This window comes from Myotis yumanensis, unplaced genomic scaffold, assembly GCF_028538775.1.
Source record: "Myotis yumanensis isolate MYYU_CA2020_CCGP unplaced genomic scaffold, mMyoYum1.0.hap1 SCAF_2, whole genome shotgun sequence".
Taxonomy (NCBI): domain Eukaryota; kingdom Metazoa; phylum Chordata; class Mammalia; order Chiroptera; family Vespertilionidae; genus Myotis; species Myotis yumanensis.
Window position 1 is genome coordinate 48,691,749 of NW_027223753.1, and position 14,623 is coordinate 48,706,371.

The 14,623-nt window shown below is 39.7% G+C and overlaps 1 protein-coding gene across 1 annotated transcript; it reads right to left on the bottom strand.

Moving 5' to 3' along the window:
• Positions 1 to 526: 526 nt before the first annotated feature.
• On the bottom strand, positions 527 to 2,701 carry LOC139003453 (poly(A) polymerase type 3-like). Its single transcript, XM_070405342.1, is given in 2 exon segments — positions 527 to 799; positions 801 to 2,701. Coding segments are annotated over 2 exon segments (2,154 nt in total). The 5' UTR covers positions 2,691 to 2,701; the 3' UTR covers positions 527 to 535.
• Positions 2,702 to 14,623: the final 11,922 nt, after the last annotated feature.

Consider the following 14,623-nt stretch of genomic DNA (forward strand, 5'->3'; position numbering starts at 1 on the left):
GTTTTCATTTGCACTTCCCTGATGACTAATGAGATAGAACACCTGTTTGTGTGTGTATTGGCCTTATGAACACCTTCTGTATTAATTGGTGAGGGCTGTCATAACAAAGTGCTACAGACTGGGTGGCTTAAACAGCAGAAACTTATTTTCTCACAATTTGGGAGGGCTAGAAGTTTGATATCAAGGTGCCAGTAGGGTTGGTTTCTTCTGAGGCCTCTCTCTGACTTGTAGATGGCTGTGTTCTCACATGGTCTTTCCTCTGTCGTGTCTGTGTCCTAATCTCCTCTTCCTATAAGGACACCAGTCATATTAGATTAGGGTTTATCCTAAAGACCTCATTTTAACTTAATCACTTCTTTAAATATCCTATCTCCAAACACAATCATGTTCTATTGCCGGAAGGCTGTCTTCATGTTATTCCTTCTTCGCCGACTCCGTCCACACCTTTGGGGACCCTGGACCTGCTGGGGTTGGACTCCAGCATCTGGCGCCCAACGTTTTTTTGTGTGTGTTTTTTTCTGATTCAATCTCAGTTTTATTGAATTCTTGATAACAGGAATAGGATTTGCAGGGAGAGCAGGGATATCAGAAAGGTCTGTACTGGATGTTTTCTGAGAGGCCAACAGAGAAGCAGCTGTCTGAACAGTCTCTGATTGAGTTGTACTTGTCTCTGTATCAAGTTGTTCCTCTTCTGTTTTGGTTTTCTTGGGATTTTCTTCTCTGTGAGGTGAGGATTTCCTCTTGACCCCTCCCGTGGGACTAGGTATTTTTGTTGCTGCATTTCCTGAAGGTCGTGGTGGTGGGTTGACCAGGTGTGTTGCAGAAACCACTCTGGAGACCGCAGGCTTTGGTGGTGATGAAATGGCTGGCTGTGTGGCAGTTTGAGGAATGCTCTTGCTCAATGTACCTGTCAAACCAATTCCCTTGCCCCCTGAGCTTTCACTGGAATCCACTTGTGGCGCAGGAACTTCGGCGGCCTGGACGTTGATCACAGATGCTGCTGTCACAGCTGGAGCAGGACTGTTTCCCTGAGAGCTGCCAGAACTGTTCAATGGACTGGTCTTCATAGCACTAGTAGGTGAAGGCACAGACATGCTGTTATCACTGTCCATAGACAACTCGAGGCTGTTCTCATTCAGAGGTGTCAATCTGACACCTTCTGTTGAATGCTTTTTCTTTTTTTGAAGCACATGATTAGGTAGTAGTTCATGGAGTTGCTTTCTTTTTACATGCATTGCAGCAATTTTCATGTCCACCTCAAACATCTTGCTGTTTATTGCTTGCCTATAAACTGTATCTGTGAAGGACTGAATATCATAGGTGAGATCAACACTGAGATTTTCAGAGTTTTCCGTTTTTTTAAACACTAATCCAATCACCCACATCGTGTGAAATTCTTCCTTGTCAGGATTTTCTTTGGGTGCTGGAAATGACTGGGGATTCACATGAGCCAGCGTAATAAATTCATTCTTCTCCAAACTTCCAACCAAGATTCGAATTTTGGATCCCACCAAGCCCGCCCATTCTAGGCGTTGTTTTTCTGTTGGTGCACTTGCTAGAAGTACAATATAATGCTTGTACTTTTGAAAGAAGTTTGGAGCTTCAAAAAGTTTGGACCACTCTCCCTTACTCAGCAAAATTTCATCTGTGATAGCAAGACCTTGTTTAAACTCCTCAACCATGACCATCCGTGTCGAAACAGACACATTGTACGTGGAGTTCTGCTGTGGGTATGCTGGTGTAATTATAGGCATAAGATGGTACCTATCACTGGGGTTTACCCTTGGGTCCCATACAGGCAAATTAAGATTGCATTCTTCAGGCTGTTTCAATAGCACTGGATTTGGCCATTCCCATTTAGAAAATACCAAGAAAAATTTATGTACAAGAGTTGATGCTATTGCATTTGGATAAAGCTGGCAAGTTCTTGCTACTAGCATAGCCCAGGAAACACCACCGAGGAAACCTAATATATTGGAATAGATGTTGTGGCGTTTGGCCCACAGTTTGATAGCTCTCAGAGTTAACCTGAAGTTGTCAATGTTTGGTACTAGGTGTAAAATTTCATCGGTTACCCTGCAACCGTTAAGACTTCTTATGCATCTTATATCTAAATTTTTAAGCAGACTGTCATCTCGTAAGTCCAAGTCTTCTGGGATAGTCTGTAGTGCTAATCTTGCAAATAAAATATCAATCTCTATCCCATCAAAACACAGTTTGATAACTGGCACAAATGCCTCTTCAACAGCCCTTAAATCTTTTACTTCTTCCTGTAATTTCAACTTATCATAGAATGAGGTGAAAAAGTCACTTCGATCAACATGCCTTGGTGCAACACACAACGCATCAATATCGGCACCTTTTGTGTGTGCTCCTAATCTGTAAGATCCAAACGTAAAAATTTTTCCTCCAACATTTTCAATTACAGATTGTGGAAGATTCTTGCTTTCACTGATTTCTCGTATCCACTCTTTTACCAGGTTATTTAATTTTCCCAAAATTAAAATCCTGCACTGCAATTCCTCTTCTTCTTCAAAAACCCCATAGGGTTTCAGAGTCTCAATTAGTTTCTGTGTAAGCAGGCAGTCCGTCTCCTTGGGGGCTGCTAAGCTGATAGGAGAGGTAATGCCATAGTGCTTCTGTGGCGGCTGTGTTTGCTGTGATCCCTGCGTTGTAACTGGAAATGGCATCGTCTCCTGCGCCGGCATTCCCCCCGCAACCACCGCTGCTGCCGCCCTGGGCATGATCCACTGAGGCGGGAGCGGGTGGGGGGGGTGCCTACTGCAGCCCAGTGTCCAACCCCACTCCTGCACCCGCTCCCGTCTCTTTAAGCGCTTCTCCTCCTTCCCCCTCCTCCTAACATGGCACCTGAGCTCTACCACAGCAACGTTCTAGAACCGCTGACGCCGCCACGCAAGCTGGGCACTCACCTGCGCAGAGTCGGTAGAGCGTGAGACTCTTAATCTCAGGGTCGTGGGTTCGTGCCCCACGTTGGGCGCCAGATGCTGGAGTCCAACCCCAGCAGATCCAGGAGTCCCCAAAGGTGTGGACGGAGTCGGCGAAGAAGGAATGACACGAAGACAGCCTTCAGTTGATCAGCAGCCTAGTCAGGACCTCTAGTCAGGATCTCCAGCCAAAGTTCTGGTCAGCGTTCTGGTTAGGAACTGATCAGAGGATCTGATGTATATTGTCTGGTTACATTCGTATTTATACCAGCCGATTTTAATCCTGTCAATTTCTATTACAAAGGTTAGGGCGTTTCTTATCTCCATTCCAGGGAGTAAAGATTATGTAGCTTAAGGGTGATTGTTCATAGTTAAAGTGATTAACTACCCGCCTGGCACTTAATTAAGGGGTTGTATCTCCTCCCTAACCTCAGGGAAAAATCCCCACCTGGGGAAACAACCTTTCTCAGAGAGGTGACCTTGGTTAAAACACATAGCACCAAGGGGAGCAAACATATTAAGAACAGTATGCTATATACACCAGGTCCCTTAAAACATATACTGTGCAGATGTTTCTTTCCTGCAGCGACTGTGTCAAGCAGCAAGGATGGACTGGCTTCCGGCATTATATGGCACAGATGAATTTGGGAGTAGGGGACACAACACATCTCTCACCTCACATATTCACTGTATTTATTTATTTATTTACTTACTTATTGGTGAATACATTTAAATTCTACTCTTAGGAAATTTTGTAATACTCAACCCATACCAGCCATTTAACAAATTGTTAATAGAATGGATGGCTGAATCTTTCATGGGTCCTCACAAAGGACAAATGAGTATCCTCTCAATAAAATTTACTCTTGCACATATGCTGTTTTGGTTTTCTTTAATATATCTTTATCTGTTTTCTTCACCAAAATGGTGAAAAGATTGAGGACAGAAAATATCTACTCATTTTGGTATTGTTAGCAATTGGCACTGTAAATTGAATGAATGGTTGAATAGATAAATATGGGTTTCAGGAAAGTTAAATTGACAAAAGAGTAATTAGGAGTATAATACAAAGGCAATGAAGACCTGAATTAGGATGCTAGTAGTGATGAAAGAAATACTAAGAATGTCAAAGTGGCAAGGTTAAAAGAATTTGACAACCAAGCAAAAGTTAAGGAGGGACGAAAAACAAAATTAACTCTAAGTCAATTTTACTCTTCTTGGTTTCCTCACAATGAGAAGGAAGAGTTTGGATCTATTCAATCTCATCATAGGGACTCCACCCCCATGACCTCATCCAAACCTAATAACGTCCCAAAGACCCCACCTCCAACGTCATAACATGAATTTGGGGGTGACACAAACATACTGTCCTTAGCAGGTGGAAACTTTCAGATAATAATATAGAAGCTGAGCCCACCTGACATGGCTTAGTGGTTGAGTGTCAACCTATGAACCAGAAGGTCACGGTTCGATTCCCGGTTGGGACACATGCCTGGGTTGTGGGCTCGATCCCCAGTGGGGGGCATGCAGGAGGCAGCCGATCAGTAATTCTCTCTCATCATTGATGTTTCTATCTTTCTCTCCCTCTCCCTTCTTCTCTGAAATCAATAAAAAATATACTTAAAAATGATAGTATAGAAGCTGATGTAGGAAGTGGTTTCTAACCCTAAAGATGTAGAAATTATGAATATTTAAAAAATTGTTTAAAGTACATAGCCAAGCCAAAAGCAAGAAAGAACAACCCCACTTGCCAGAAATGAAGAGAGGCCTAAACTAACAGCATGAAGTAGGAGCTAAAACAGAACAGGAAATAATTAGAGACCTTTGGCACAGGAGTTTTAGTACTTTTGAGAAGAACAGCAAACAGTTTCAGCCCATGTGTGAGGGAGAACTTGAATAATCCTATGAACCAAGGTTGTCCTGTTTAGTGAAAATGGGAAAAGGAAAAATTCTACCAAACCAACACAATAAGACAATAAAAACAAATAAGAAGTATAAGAATTAGAAGTGAAGAGAAAAGATTCAAGCTGGACCAAGATGGCGGCGTAGGTAAACACCGGAGACCGCTGCCGCAAACAACCATTTCAAAAATACAACTAAAAGACTGAACGGACATCACCCAGAACCACAGGAAGGCTGGCTGAAGAGAGACTCTACAACTAGAAGGAAAGACAACAGCACACCGAGGCTCAGAGGAGGCGCAGTGTGGAAAATACAAAGGTACCGAGGTGCACGCGAAAGCAGGCTGGTGGCTGAGGGCGCGGTTGTCGTTTTCGGTCGGGAGTGAGTCTCAGACTCTGGGCTCCAGATCCGGGCGAGTCTCTAGGGACCCAGACTCAAACTGGAGAAGCAGGATTATCCGGCATCAGTTGGAACCTGAGGGCAGCTTTCTCTCCGAGGTTTGCAGCGGCTGCTGGGGTTCTGAGAAGCAGAGCCTCTGGGAACGGGACTGAGAGCGGCCATAACTGCTCCCTCCGCCTGCCCTGTTGATCCTGCCCCGCCCAAACCCTGCGCACAGCCATTTGCCGATCGCCTCAGGCAAAGGCTGGATTAGCGCCTCCCCAGAAGACAGCGTTTTCCACACAGCTGATTCCTACAGCCAGTCGGCCTGGTGGTCAAATCCCTCTAGTGTTAACTACAACAATTAAGGCTTGGCTAGAACAAGACTGCGCACAAAGACCACAAGGGGGTGCACCAAGAAAGCATAAAAGATGCGGAGACAAAAAAACATGACAGAAATGGAGGATATGGAGCTAAGAATCGCAATTTTGAGGGCTTGCTATAAACTTGAGCAGAGCCTCACGAAAACTAATGAGACCCTCGATGCTACGATAAAGAAATTAGAAAGTAAGCATACACGGACTGAAATAAAGAATATTATACCAAATAGCAGACCAGAGGAGCACAAGAATCAAACCAAAGATTCGACAAAAAACACCCAACTGGAAAAGCAAAATGAAAAAAGAATCCGAAAGTGTGAAGATAGTGTAAGGAGCCTCTGGGACAGCTTCAAGCACACTAATATCAGAATAATAGGGGTGCCAGAAGATGAGAGACAGCAAGATATTGAAAACCTATTTGAAGAAATAATGGCAGAAAACTTCCCCCACCTGGTGAAAGAAATGGACTTACAGGTCCAAGAAGCGCAGAGAACCCCAAACAAAAGGAATCCAAAGAGGACCACACCAAGACACATCATAATTAAAATGCCAAGAGCAAAAGACAAAGAGAGAATCTTAAAAGCAGCAAGAGAAAGAGACTCAATTACCTACAAGGGAATACCCATACGACTGTCAGCTGATTTCTCAACAGAAACTTTGCAGGCCAGAAGGGAATGGCAAGAAATATTCAAAGTGCTGAATACCAAGAACCTACAACCAAGATTACTTTATCCAGCAAAGCTATCATTCAGAAGTGAAGGTCAGATAAAGAGCTTCACAGATAAGGAAAAGCTAAAGGACTTCATCACCACTAAACCAGTATTATACGAAATGCTGAAAGGTTTCCTTTAAGAAGAGAAAGAAGAAAAAGGTAAAGATACAAATTGTGAACAACAAACATGCATCTATCAACAAGTGAATCTAAGAATCAAGTGAATAAATAATCTGATGTACAGAATGAACTGGTGATTACAATGAATCAGGGACATAGAAGGGGAATGGACTGACTATTCTTGGGGGGGGGGAGGGGAATGGGAGATGCGGGAAGAGAATGGACAAAAATCGTGCACCTATGGATGAGGACAGTGGGTGGGGAGTGACGGCGGAGGGTGGGGCGGGAACTGGGAGAAGAGGAGTTATGGGAAAAAAAGAGGAACAAATGTAATCAGAACAATAAAGATTTAATTTTAAAAAAAAAGAATTAGAAGTGAAGAGACAAATGCTTTCATTATTTTTAGGTGACACAATTATTTAAAAAAAAACACAAGGTAAACTATCATAACCAATAAGATAAACTATTATACAAGGTTGTTATAATAATTTACCAGAACAAGATCAGTATATAAAAATTATTACTGTCTCTCAATTCCAGCAATATCTAATTAGAAAACATAATCAAAAGATTTCATTTAATATTTGGTGACAGAAGATGATTTGACTTTGGGTGGTGGGCACACAATGCAATATACGGGGAGCAATGGGCAGCAACAGCTTATCCTGAACTAACCCCCTGAACCTGTCGCCAAGGTCCTCTTTTCTCTGACTCTCCAGTGAGCTGACAGCAGCACTGCCTTGGGCTGCTTCTCTTCCATAACATTTCTAGAGCCAAAGGAGCCTCACTTAGTCTCTCTTCTGTTGCTTCTTCTATCCTGAGCCCTTCCTTGTTTCACTGTCCTCAGCCTTAATAAACATACTCTCAAAAATTTTTATTTCATTTATAATAGCAATGAACAATAAAGTTGGAATTAACATAATAAATAAAGCCAGACCTTATGTAGAAAATTTTAAGTAAAGATTATATATAAAGTAACTATAGCATACATACAGTTCAAAAAATTTAACATACAGAAAGAAAGAAATATTACTTAGAAATTCCATTCCACCCTTTCCCAGCTATTTGATTCCCTTCTGCAGGGACAGCTACTCTTAGTTTCTTATGCATTCTTTCATAGATATTCTAGACATATACATGCAAATAGGTATCATTCTTATTTTTTTACAAAATGATAGCATAGAAGAACATTGCCCAGCACCCCACTTCTTTTCACATATCATATATCTCGGAAATAATTTCATATCAGTACATATAAAATTGCCTCATCCTTTTAAAGTATACCACTGTATCACTTATAGAACCAATCCCATATATATGGAAATTGGTACAATGCTACTGTGAAAACCCCTGTACATAAATCAATTTCCACATTTCCATGTGCAGGCAATCTCAAGTTCAAATTGCTAGAAGAGGAATTATTAACTCAAAGGGTACGTGCATTTCAATTTCTGACAGAAAAGCCAATAGGCCTTCATAGGGGGTGCACGAATTCACATTCCTACCAGCCATGTAGGCCAGTGCCTGTTTTCCCCCAATATATTCTCCATCCCTGCGGGTTTCTTTTTTTTTTTTCCTTCAAAATTTGATCTTCACCAATATGATAAGTAAAAAATGGTCTCATGCAAATGAGATACCATAGAGATATCACTTCACATACACTAGGATGGTTATAATAAAAAAGATAGATAGATATTTTGGTGAGGAGCCCTCATACACTGCTGATGGTAGCAATTTTAAATGATGCAGCCACCTTGGAAAACAGCTGGGCAGTATCTGAAAAACTGAAACATAAAGTTACTATTTGACCCAGCAATGTCACTCTTAGGGATATACCCAAGAGAAATGAAAATATATGTCCTCACAAAAATTTGTACACAAATGCTCATAGCAGCATCATTCCATCAAAAAGACAGAAATAACCAAAATGCCCATCAGCTGATGAAAGTATAAACAAAATGTGGTATATTAATTCAATGGAATAACATTATTTAACCAGAAAAAAGCAGTAAAAGTACTGATACATGCTACAACACGATGAACCTTGAAAACATTATGCTAAGTGGAAGAGGTCAGTCACAAAAAACAACATATCATATGATTTCATTTGAATGTAATGTCCAGAATAGGCAAATCTATAGATACAGAAAGTAGATTAGTGGTTGCCTAAGGTTAAGGTACAGGGAAGGATTGGAAATGACATCTAAAGGTGATAGTGTTTCTTTAGGGGGTGATGAACACAATCTAAAATTGTTTGTGGTGATGGTTGTACAACTCTGTGACTGTACTAAAATCACTGAATTATACACTTAAAATAGGTGAATTATGGTATATGGACTATATCTCAATATATCTCAAGCTGTTTCAAAAAATGGCCTCTGTGTAGTTTGCATTGCTACTATTAAGAGTGAAGTTGAGTCCTGGTGGGGTATCTCAGTTGATTAGAGTGTCATCTGTATACCCCCAGGTTGTGGGCTCAATCCCCAGTTAGGGCACATGCAAGCATTAACCAATGAATGCATGCATAAGTGGAACAACAAGTCAATGCATCTCTTTCTCTCTTTCAAATCAATTAAAAAAAAAAAAAAGTCCTAGAGCTGCAAAAACATGGTTGGAATTTGAAGGCATCATAAGTGAAATAAGTCTGACAAAGAAAGACAAATACCATATGATTTCACTTATATGTGAAATCTAAAAAAACAGTAAAGAAACAAAAACCAAGCTCATGGATACAGAGAATTGATTGGTAGTTACCAGACATGGGGAAGTGAGGGGTGGGAAAAATGGATAAAGTGAGTTAAAAAGTACAAACTCCCAGCTATAACATAAATAAATCACAGGGTTGTAATATAAAGCATATTGGTAATAAAAAACTATATTGTATATTTGAAAGTTGCTGATAGTAAATCTTAAAAGTTCTCATCACAAGAAAAACAACTGTAACTGTGTGATGATGAATATTAACTAGACTTATTGTGGGGGTCATTTCAGAATATATACATATATTGAATTATGTTGTACACCTGAAACTAATATAATGTTATATATCAATTATATCTCAATTAAAAAAATTGTAAACATGTACTTTTCCTAATGCTCAAATTCTACTTCTAAAATATATCCCGTCAAATAACCACATATGTTCAGAAATAAGTATGTAAACTATATAAAGGGTGTTTCTTGCAATATCATGAATAATAATAAAAAATTACAAGTTAAAGTGTCCAGAAAAATGGAAATCATTCATGAATTATGAATTATTTGTCCTGTAGATGTGATGAAGTTGTTTAAGGAAAGTATGAGGTAGACATATACACCTTGATATGCAAAGAACTCCAAGGTGAATAATGCTAAAGTCTTAAATATGCCCACACAAAGAAAGGTATATGTTTGTGATTACAATTAATAGAAAGAGGGTATAGAGATTATAATTTTTTAACAGCAGACCCAGCTCATAGTTGTGTTTGCTTGGAACTTTTTTCATAAAATGAAAAAATAGAAAATGTCACTTTCAAAGATTAATGTGGGAAGACTGATAGAGATCATGAGAGGACCAAAATCTTCCTAAACCAAAGGTCAACAATAGTTGAGTTTGTGAATCGGGGTGGGAACAAGGGGGATTGTTCATATTTTGTTCCCAACTCTTTTGTATTCTTGACTCTTGCTGAACAGAAAAAAATATTGACATATTAATTGTAAAAAAGGGGGGAAGGGGTAGGACAATTGCATACTGTGTACTCTATGTACTGATAATTGTATTCAACCCAATTCTATACATCTAGGGCAGGATCGACAAATATTTTCTGTACATAACCAGATAGCAAATATTTTAGCCTTTGTAGATCACATAATCTCTAGTGTTCAGTAAAAATAATTACTAGATGGGCAAAGAAGCACCAATAATGTGATTCATAAGTAGGAGAAAATTCAAGCAATAGAAATAAACCCAGAAATAGCAGAGATGATAGAAATAACAGAGGTCTTTACTACAATTATTATAAATGTGTTCAATAATTTAAAGAAAAGACATATAACACAAGAAATGGAAACTATAAAAATAATTAAATGGACTTCCAGAGCTGATAAATTTTTTAACATCTTATAAAAAAAATAATTGGATGCATTTAACAGATTTGACACTACCGAAGAAAGAGCAATAAATTTGAAACTATTCAAACTGAAGCAAAGAAAGGAAAAAGAGCTGAAAAAAATAACAGAACATCAGTGACCTGTGGGACATTTTAAAGTACTCTAAAATTATGTAATTGGAATCTAGATGGGGAAACAGAAATAATGTCTGAAAAGTTTTCAAATTCTGCAAACACTAAAAAACTACAGATCTAACAAGCTTGAAAGACTCTAAATAGAATAAACACCAAGGAAACCATACCAAGGCACATTACAATATAATACTGAAAATCAGTGATAAGGAGAAAATCTTAAAAGGATCAAGAGAGAAAAAAAAAAGACATTATATACAGGAAAACAGGTAAGAGTTTAAGTGACTTCTAATTAGAAACAATCCAAATCAAGAAGACCATGGGATAGTATCTTTAATATACTAGGAGGAAAAACCTGTGATTTTACATACAGTAAAAAATTACTCAAAAAAGTGACATAAAGTCATTTTTAGACAAACAAAAAGTGAGAAAATTGTCAGCAGCATACCTACATTATAGGAAATATTAAGGAAATTTTGTAAGGCAGAAGTAAAATAATACCCAGTGGAAACTTCGACTTATACAAAGGAATTAAGGGGAATGGCAATCATAAATATCAGAAAATGTAAATAATTTTTGTTTTCTATTTTAAAATTTCTTTAAAAGAAAGTTAAAACAAAAGTGGTAACAATGTATTGTAGAGCTTAAATATTTAGGAAAGTAAAATGCACAATGGAATGGCACAAAAGATATGAAGACAGCAGTATACTGTTGTAAAGCTCTTACATTATACACTACTAGAGGCCCGATGCACAAAATTTGTGTAAGGGGCTTGGCCTCCACTGCCATGGCGGCTGCCTCTGTCTCGGCCCCTACCACCGGAGGCTTCATCTGGAAGGTCATCTGGAAGGTCATCTGGAAGGACATCCGGTCTAATTAGCATATTACACTTTTATTATTATAGATTTGAAGGTAGACTTATATAAATTAATAATACATATTTGTAAGAAACTAATGGACATGTGAAAAGATGTTCCTGGTCAAGGATATATAGTTTAAAGCAATAAGATACCATTTTTCACCTGTTAGATTGATAAAAATGACAGAATATGAATTCACTGTTGGTGACCATGTGGTATGCTAGTAGGAGTGTGAATTACTAGTCTGGATAATAATCTGGTATAATCTATTAAAGTGTAAAAGCTCATACCATTTTTTTAAATTTAACAAGCCACATGTGAGATTCTATTACATACAAATAAAAGCACCATATAATTGTACATGAATATTCTTATTTTATTGAGTATGTTGTATTTTTGTTTGGGAGGAAATTGGGAAAAACTTGAAGAACTATAACTAAAAGAATAGTTGACTAAATCTTAGTACATATATAGCATAGTATGGAATACTTGTAGCTATTGAAAAAAATGAGTTAAATCCATGTATGTTAAAGAATAAAGTTTATGCCATGTGGTAAAGAAAACCAGATGACACATAGAAAGTTAGATGGGTAGCATGGCTCAATTTTTGTTCAAATGCAGAAAAAAAACTATCATGCTTTTATACCTCTATAAGGCATGAAGAAAAAAATGTGGAAATATTCTCACAAAGCTATTACTTTTTTTGTGAGAGACTGGAAGGGACAGAACAAATTATTAAAATTTGCTATTTCTCTGCTGTGTTTGAGTTGTAGAAAAGGATACTTTATTGAGATTCTTCCTCTCTCGGTTTTAGCAGAGGTCTCATGGGCCAAATGAAAGAACTCTAATACATCACCTATCAGACAGCAGTGCTTGAACCTGTGACTTCCAGTGTCTCACATTTTCTCCTTTCCAAGATGGAGCATTCATTGTTCCCATTCCACCACTTTACACTGTGGCTGGGGAGTGGGGTGCAGGTAATGTATGTTTGGGGATTATAAGCAGTAGACCAGAGTAATCATATCCCACAGTAGCTGCTGCTCACTACCCAGCGAGCTTGACTCTGAGCTGGAGGCAGTGACAGGACAGGATTTGGACTGTCTCACTTGGGAATCAGAGAGTATTCTTATGAATGAGAAGCATGGAGTAAAGGAACACTGGAGCCTAAAAATACTGAAATATAGAAAAGGATGTTCATGTTCACCAAGCTTTCACTGAAGAACTCTATAACGAAATAAATAAAAAACTAAGGAACATATGTGTGGTTTTGTGTAAGAATGTTTGTGAGAAGGTTGTCTTTTATGTGACTCACTCTCCCGTGGGCCACCAAAACACTTTCTCTTGGGCCACCAAAAGTTCTGCCACTGCCCTAGCCAGTTTGGCTCAGTGGATAGAGCGTTGGCCTGAGGACTGAAGGGTCCTGAGTTTGATTCTGGTCAAGGGCACATGCCCGGGGTTGCGGTCTTGATCCCCAGTAGGGTGGCATGCAGGAGGCAGCCAATCAATGATTCTCTCTCATCATTGATGTTTCTATCTCTCTCTCCCTCTCCCTTCCTCTCTGAAATCAATAAAACTATATTAAAAATAAAAAAGTTCTGCTGCTGATGACCAGGTTACAAACCATTAAATTATGGAATCTGTGAATCCTATGACTCATATGTGTTTTCAATTTAGCTGTTGAGAATGACAGACTGTGAATCAAGTTCATATTATGTGCAACCCTGTGGCTGTCAGTGTTTTAAATTTACTTCATATTCTAATTTTACACTTGAACCTTTATTTTCATTCAATAAGGCCTGTGGCAACTTAAACACCTCTTGGAATTGCACTGCTTCTATCCAAGACATGGCATTTTCCATGTGGTTTGTTCATCTATAAACAACATCTGTGCTTGCTGAATATCAGTTGTAAAAAAGTTACAACTTTGAATTTTGGGAATATTTTTATTGCTAATCTAAGAATCTTGTACTACAGTATCTATATATATAAAAAGCCAGTGTCTGTGACAACTGTGACGACCAAACGACCAGTCACCATGAGGTGCATTGAGCACCTCTCGGTCCCTCCCCACCGGCCCACGAGTGGGGTGGGGCGGGACTGGGGACTGGCCAGCGGGCTGTACGGCTGACCTCTTGGTCCCTGTCCCTGACCCGCAGGCTCCAATGGATCAGCAATGGTGAACGGGGGAATTGGGTTGGGTGGCGGGAGGACCGGTTGGCTGTCAGGCTGTTGGGATCACCAGCTAATCCCCTGCTTCTCGGGGGCTCAGGCCTGCAGGAAAGCGGGTGCCGGTGACTTCATCTCCATGTGCATGCGCTGGGCCGGCCACTGATGGAACGCACTGCCTGCTCAGGGCCGCTCACGCCAGGGTGGGTAGGTCATGGGCACGCCCCGCAGCTTCCATCAGCACCTCAAGTCCCAGCAGCAGCGGCGATTGTGGCGACGACCGCGTGAGCGGCCCTGAACGGGCAACATGTTCCATCAGCGGCCGGCCTGGCACATGTGCATGGAGGTGCGGTCGCCGGCGTCCGCTTTCCTACAGGACTGAGCCCCCAAGCAGCCAGGGATGAGCTGGTGATCCCAACAGCCTGACAGCCCAGCGGTGGAGGGCGTTTGGCCTGGGGACTGGCAAATGGGCGGAAGATGGCCCTGATCTCAGGAGGCTAGGCCTTAAGGACCCTACCCGCACGATTCATGCGCTGGGCCTCTAGTTTTTATATAAGCCTTTCAACACATGATGCAAGTATATTTAGTAGTTGCATTGGTGTCCTATATATGTAATGCTTTAGTCCAGTGATGGCAAACTTTTTGAGCTCAGCGTGTCAGCATTTTGAAAAACCCTAACTTAACTCTGGTGACGTGTCACATATAGAAATTTTTTGATATTTGCAACCATAGTAAAAGAAAGACTTATATTTTTTATATTTATTTTATATATTTAAATGCCATTTAACAAAGAAAAATCAACCCAAAAAATGAGTTCACGTGTCACCTCTGACACGCGTCATAGGTTCGCCATCACTGCTTTAGTCAGATGAGTAAAATTAATAATTAAGTAAAAACTTTTACATATGTACTATTTGTAATACTTTAAACAATAAAATAA